Below are 7,455 nucleotides of genomic sequence, written 5' to 3'. Positions count from 1 at the left end.
AACCCAGGACATATGTCACGAAAACAGTACAAATAAAATAGCATAAAGCCATAGGGGATACAATTTTTTTTTTTAAAAGGTAAATAACATTATACATGGTTAAACATTGAAAGTTGACCTTTTTTATGCCCATCAAAGACAAAACATATGAATTATAGTCTACCAGAAAAATTGACAGTAGCGGGATCTTACCCAAGAATTTGCATTTGTGAATAAAAAATTTGCCAAGTATCATAAACAAATTAACAATGTACTGGAAATACATATTTGAATTGTGGTAAAGAAAATAATATTAAAGGTGTTAATACATATTCTGATAATTTTTTTTCCTGAGAGAGATGGGTACATAACTCATTCCAAAAAGCTTTAACACAAACACATTCACAAGAAGATGTACAATTGTCTCTTCTACATCACAGAAAGTGCATTTATTTTCAATGTTTTGGATATACTAATTGAGTGCACTATAACAAGGGTAGCATCTATGCAATATTTTTTAAATGTAATTTCTTTGATTTTGTTTGTTAAAAGATATGTGTGTGGAAGAGACCAGACAAGAGTCCAATTAACATTGTATTACGTCGTCATCCATTTGAAAGATGATGCTGGAATAGATTTTCTGTTAAAATTGAATTTGTCATCAGTAATCAAACTTGTAAATTTTGAAATAGAAGTGTTGTACAATAGAACTATAGGTTTGCTCTCCTTTCAAGAGTTTTCAAGTGCACTAAGAGTTTCAAGAACACTAGGAATGACGTTGAATACAATATTTTATTCATTTAATGAAGCTCCACAATCAATTTTTTTCTGGAGAATTCTGAAACGGAATAAAACTGACAATTGTCATCCATCAGCTGATTAACAATATAAATGTTATTTAAATATCATCTCTCAGAAAATATTGATTTATTTCTGTAAATAATATTCTGATTGTTCCAAATAAAACAACGGTGAGGTGAAAAATTATGTTTGTAAACCAGTAACCACGATAATAAAAACCTGTTGGTGACATTTTGCTAATTTAATGGGTAGTTTTCCAAGTGAGAAGGGGCACTGTAACAAAAATTCAATATCTCCAATTTTCTTAAAAACAAAATTAGGAAATGTGTTCCATATGAAGTCTGTTTTTTTTTAAATAAATCTTTTTAACCAATTTACTTTTAGCACATGGTTAAATAGGGTAAAGTCAACAAGTCCAAGACCTCCATCACTAACCTTATTTCTTAGAACCTCCTTTTTAATTTTGTGTGATTTATTTTTCCATATGAAATTATACAATAATTTATCTAATAAGGAACTTGGGACAGTCCATTACAGAGAAGTAAACTAGTGTTTTCCTTGATGCCTCGCCACAGCCAATCACCAGCACTTGATTTGTGCACATCATACATGATGCATGCTGATTGTTTCACTGACGTTGACAAGATTAACCCCTCAGGTATCCAAATTTGGTACCGAATGACAAGACAATTTTTGATACTCGATCGATGGTATCGAGGCAATTCGGTCGGTGCCTAAAAAGTATGGAAGTCGATACCCAGCAACCCTAATACAGATTGGTCATATATGAGGCGCTATATAGATAAAGATGACTTGTCTTAACTTGACTTTTAAAACAAAGCAAATGAAGCTGTGATGACTTGTTTCCAGTCTTCAGTCTCTCATGTTCTTGCTCAGACGTGGACAGGCTCTGATCTCTCTGGTGTGGCGGCTTGAGTTCCTGTCAGGTTGGGGTTGGACTTCAGGCTTCGGGTCGAGTCTCCAGCTCAAGCCCTCCACCAAGGACAGCAAGTGTGCTCTTTCCTATCCAATACACAGATTATATGAACAAGTCAACTCATGAATGATATTTTAAGAGCTGTTTTACAACAGAATTGAATTCTATTTGCACTGATTCTGTTATTTTCCTGTCTACCGTGAAGCCGCTTTGAAACAATCTGTATTGTACAAAGCGCTATATAAATGAAGGTGACTTGACCATAACAAGAACATTACAATGAACACAAATTTGAAAATCTCACTACTAACAATCCAGAGTTGAAGACAAATGATAATAATCCTACTCTGTCTGTTACACTTCCTCACACCTGAAATCACTGATCGAGTGAATCTCCTGAACTCCTCCGATCTACAGTAGATCATTTCTAATCCATTTATGTTGGGACATCTGCTCTAACGTGGGCCGCTTCGCTGGATCCCGGGCTAGACACTGGCTAATCAGATCACTGCATTCTGTACAAATGTTAACAAGGAGAGAGCTGGTTAGTCATGTGACTTGGAATCTATGAAAACAGCATCTAAAACATGACTAACATAATGTCAAATGTTCCTTATCTTTACTTTAAAAGTGAAGTATATCGTTTCTGCGACACTAGTGGCATCGAGTGGAATTACAAAATAAAGCATATTTTCAACAAAAAAACTCGCAGAGGCCTCTTTCGTGCATCGATCGCGTCTTCCCCAACTTAAACATCGCTCATATTATTCCTATTCATATTACATATTATTCACTCACCTCTGGTTAAGTTGGAATTCTGAAATGTAACTTTGGCTTCTATGACTTCCGTTCTACTGTGAAAAGGACGAGATGCGTTCACCATCTCATACAACATCACTCCTAGAGCCCAGACATTTGCTGGGACGGCGTGGAATCTGGGTTCTGTGAAGACTTCAGGTGGGCAGTGATCCTGTCTTCCTGTAAGCAAGACATTTGCACATTGTTGAGCTTTTTTTCTTAAAGCGTCACTACATTCAGGTTTCCACACTCCCAAAATGCTCACCAAGGTATATGTCGCTCTCGTAGCCCTCACTACTGAATAGCTGACCGCAGCCAAAGTCTATCAGCTTGAGGTCTAACGAGTTTCTCTTCAGCAGGAAATTCTGCGCATGAATGTCATTGTGAAAAACGCCATGCTCGATGCAGTGTTGAACTGCCAGAACAGCCTGTTGCGTGAAGACCCGTGCTACTGTTTCACACACTTCAGGATTACGGCGAGTGATGAAGTCCAGCAAGCTCTCGCAGGGTTCGGGGAACTCCATAATGAGAGAGAATTTGCGAGGGTGTTCAAACCACTCGTATAGTTGAATGACGTAGGGGCTTATGGGTTCTCGCCTCATCATTAGCAGCAGCGCCACTTCTGTAATGAGAGGTTCGGGATGTCCAGGCTAGAGAAAAGCAGTAGACAGGAGGTTAGCTGGGTGAAAATCTGACGGAAACATCTCACTTTTCTTTGATCTTTTTAGATACGTTCAAAAGAGCCTCAAAAGAGCTCAAAGTTTTTTCTGTTGTGGCTCTAGGCTTATTTGTCAATCACATTTACACCTAATGCTTCCTATGGGTGTATTAACTACAGCAATCTGCACTTAAACAACTAAATACATATTCAGGTTTTGGCCGACTTACAATATCAAGATAAAGAAAATTGTCAAACTTGCGCATCCGCTTGATGGCAACCTGCAAAAAAAAAAAAAAAACAGTTTCAGTAACAGTTTTCAAGCACTTTCTTGCACTAAGTATTAAACCATCTGTACATTCTTTTGAATATGTTTTGATGCGCGCAAAAGCAAAATGTTTGTACAATTCGGGAAGATTTACCCTTTTGCCATCAAATTTGCGTGTTCCCCTGTACACACTGCCAAACGCTCCGCATCCAATCATCTCTCCCGCTTTATAGAGAGACTCAAAGGACTCTGAAAAACAAACAGAAAAATAACAGAGGAATATCAGTCCTGGTTGTGTCGAGAAAATAATAATATTAATATGGTGAAAATAATATGAATATTCTCTGAAAACAAGTCTTAATATATATCTTCAGTGGAAAACAAGAAGGCAATACTGTTTAAAATAATCTCGGAGAAATAAGGACTGGCGATTTACCATTATTTGGCTCGACGCCGGAGAGATCTGGTGCAGGTGACGATGATGGATCAGGATCAGGATCAGGATCAGGTGATGATGATGGATCAGGCTCTGGCTCCAGATCTGCTGGAGGGACAAAAGGCTCCACAACATCCACAGCACAACTGTGGCAACAGCAGCAGAAAGAACCCTTCATTGCCTCCCATAGCCAGTCGAGGAAACGACCAATTCTTTTCCTCTTCCTTGTAGGTTTTTCTGAAATGAAGAGAAACATCTCTGATGTCATATGAATGATATCATGACATAACTTACATTTTACTGTTAAATTATTTTCTGTAATGTTACAAATCCAAAGTAATGGAAATATTTCCAAGCTACCCTTCTGCTAAATGCCTGCATAAATGTCCCAAAATCGCATTTCACAACTATCATGACTCAGTAATCCTCGGCACGACGGCCATTTTGACAATTTTGAGGGTATTTGACAATTCAATTGCAATAAGTCAGAAATATAATTCGATTGGGGATGGAATGCTGTCTGAGAATCGTCTTTCTGTGCGCGTGCTTCTGGTGTGTGTCAGACAGCGCAAGTACCATTGAGGTCACGGCTTATTGAGAGCGTTTTGCTAATGTTTCCATAAAGTTAAGCAATCGTTATTTCTAAATGTTCCCTGAACGTTCATAACGTCCAGTTTTTTCAATGTTTCAAAAATGTTTTTTGTTGGTTAAAGGAAGACTAAATTTTATAATTTTGCATTTTTGGGAACGTTCATTTGATAAAAAATCACCGGACATTAACATGCTAAAAACTAGAAGCATGAAATAGCAAAATCTCTATCTGTACACTTCACACTGCCCAGCCTGATTTCAGTCTCACCTGTTGAGCTCTTGTTCACAGGAGAAGCCTCCATGGCACCCTGAGCAGTTCGGCCTCTTGAAGTCTCTGTTGGCTCTACAGGAACTTGACCCGGCAGCGGAGGGCACCGCCACCCTTCCAAGCTGTCGGACCTGGACAAACCGCAGCTGCTGCCACTGTCCTGTTCGCTTCGGCTCTCCGAATCATCACACCTCCATTCCACGGTGTACGAGCCTCTGCTGCTCAGCCTCAACAACTCTCTGCATAACCTCCTCTCCACATTGTCCTCAGAGACGGACAAAGATGATGATGAGTCTGTGGAAAATTTCAGACATCAAAAACAGTTTTTTTTATTTTATAATATTGATATGTAAGAATTGGTCAAAGCCTATTCTGACCTCTGCGAGAGTGTTTAGGTGAAGTGGACGGACGTCCATCATCTGGGCTCTTCTGGCTGCCGCTCTGCCACTCCTTCCTCCTGTGAGCCGGACCTGTGGACACAGAAACAGACAACTCAGAAGACGAAGACTGTGTTAAATATCCATGAAGATAAAGATGATGATGAGTCTGTGGAAAATTTCAGACATCAAAAACTGTTTTTTTGTGTGTGTAATAATATTGATATGTAAGAATCGGTCAAAGCCTATTCTGACCTCTGCGAGAGTGTTTAGGTGAAGTGGACGGACGTCCATCATCTGGGCTCTTCTGGCTGCCGCTCTGCCACTCCTTCCTCCTGTGAGCCGGACCTGTGGACACAGAAACAGAAAACTCAGAAGACGAAGACTGTGTTAAACATCCATGAAGCTCCTGGATCTGTGTCTGGGTCGGGTCTGGCAGCGGATCCTGGTCACGGTCATCGGAAACGGGTCTCCAAACCTCCTGACCAGCCGTCTGAGAGAAAGCTGCTCTCCTGGATCTGGAGCGGCCTGAGGCTGGAATATTTCACATAGTTAACCAATACTCAATGTCAGTGGTCAATTACAAATTGTTACTATAGTATACATAACATGATATCATATGCAAGGAATCAAATATACAGTATGTGATCACTTAGCTGGGAACATTGGGCGATCAAATTTACCTTGCACAAGTTTCTTCACATTCATATAACGTTACTCAATCATTGTACAACAATATCATACCATTTACAAATAAAAAACTAAAGCCCTCACCTCCTCTTCCCCACATGTGAGCCATTGACATCCTCCAATCTGCAATAAAAACAATTTTAAAAAAGGAACAAAACACAACTCTACTAAAGGTTAATACTAAAAATTAAATAAAACAATAAACTAAAAATTAAATAAAACGCCAAACTCCTTCTAGGAAAAGAACAATTAAATATTAGTCTCCACAAAAACAATATGAACTCTTTAAAACATAAAAATATGTAAAGGATTATGCTCCGATATTCTTATAGAATAAAAGTCTCTTCTCAGCTTCAGCTTCACAAGTTTTGCATAGAATTTTTTTTGCAAACGTCTCTGAATTGTTCGCCTCGTCTCTCAACCAACTCAGAAAGCGATCACTTCAAATGTAAACATATGCAGTCAGAATGCATAACGCGTCGTTATAGCAACTAAAATTCAAATCATTCATAACCACTCACGTAACGTTACACCTGAAGCGCTCATCGAATCAAAACACATTTATTGAAAAGTAACCAACTTAATTTTAAACACTTATTATTACTATTATTAATATTATTATATTACTATGATAATCCGTGAAATCATTCTTGCCTAAAATCTTCATTAGCTAACGTTATTCATAATTGAGAAAATTAGCGCCGACTTTGCACGGCACTTAAAGTCTAATGGATCCCATGGTCATCGCTTCTGTCCAAAACGTGTGCAAAAAGTCACAATAAGCGAGGATAAATCGGACATCATCGTTTTATTATAAAGTGTAGAAGACAAATTAAATTTCCGCATATAACATCAAACCAATCAGATTGCAGTATCACTAATGCGTCATCACACCGGTTAGTTGTAGAGTGGTGAAGAAAAGAAAAATCCAAATTAATAAACCCATTTATGATTTTACTAATCATGGAGTGGAGGATGACGTTCTTCATTTATTTTACAATGATCAGCTTTCTCAAACAATGTTTAAGTTATTAACAGTTTATCTGCGCTGTCATGTGCTCATTCGGACTGAAATAGTAGAAGCATTAAGAATAGTCTATGGTGGTAATAAAACAAAATCAGACATCGAAAAAAAAGAACTTTATATGAATAAAATTCAATTCTAAACTTTCCGTGATTGACTTTTCCGATGGACGGCAAAAACAACGGTAATTTTGCCCTGATATTTTAATTACATTAATTCCTACATTTCTTAAATCAAATGACAGAATCCCAATCAAAGAAATACATCTGAATTAAATGCCTATATTTTTAAAAGTGGTGTCAATTCCAATAAACTGTGACTTTATTAAATCATTGTTATCAATTAGCTTATGGCTATAATAGGCTATGGTGAATATTCAAGGCTTTGAAAATTAATACATTCATTTTTATACATGACTGTATTAATTTCAGTTAATACAGTTGGAGCTGGGGAAGGTGGAGGGTTTCTGAAAGCGCGCTGGAACTACAGCAAATGCTAACAACGTATATGAAAGTTGAGCAGCAAGCGAGCTCATTGGCTACGGATACAGCAGGAACCAATCAGCTTTGTCCTATAGTGATGATGTGATTGTTGACATGTTATGAACTCTATAAAACTCCAAAGTAAC

At 37.9% G+C, this 7,455-nt stretch overlaps 1 protein-coding gene across 1 annotated transcript; it reads right to left on the bottom strand.

The window, feature by feature from the left end:
- Nucleotides 1-1,645: 1,645 nt before the first annotated feature.
- Nucleotides 1,646-3,938, bottom strand: LOC130095515 (serine/threonine-protein kinase pim-2-like). The gene is made up of 6 exons (XM_056262268.1): nucleotides 3,878-3,938; nucleotides 3,596-3,690; nucleotides 3,404-3,454; nucleotides 2,781-3,165; nucleotides 2,516-2,695; nucleotides 1,646-1,803 (listed from the first exon to the last, which is right to left on the bottom strand). The coding sequence occupies exons 2-6, from the start codon at nucleotides 3,656-3,658 to the stop codon at nucleotides 1,742-1,744; spliced, it is 741 nt and encodes a 246-aa protein (XP_056118243.1). The 5' UTR covers nucleotides 3,659-3,690; nucleotides 3,878-3,938; the 3' UTR covers nucleotides 1,646-1,741.
- Nucleotides 3,939-7,455: the final 3,517 nt, after the last annotated feature.

This window comes from Rhinichthys klamathensis, unplaced genomic scaffold, assembly GCF_029890125.1.
Source record: "Rhinichthys klamathensis goyatoka isolate OS25496 unplaced genomic scaffold, OSU_Roscu_1.1 h1tg000191l_1, whole genome shotgun sequence".
Taxonomy (NCBI): Eukaryota; Metazoa; Chordata; class Actinopteri; order Cypriniformes; family Leuciscidae; genus Rhinichthys; species Rhinichthys klamathensis.
This window is presented reverse-complemented; position numbering and strand designations above follow the sequence as displayed.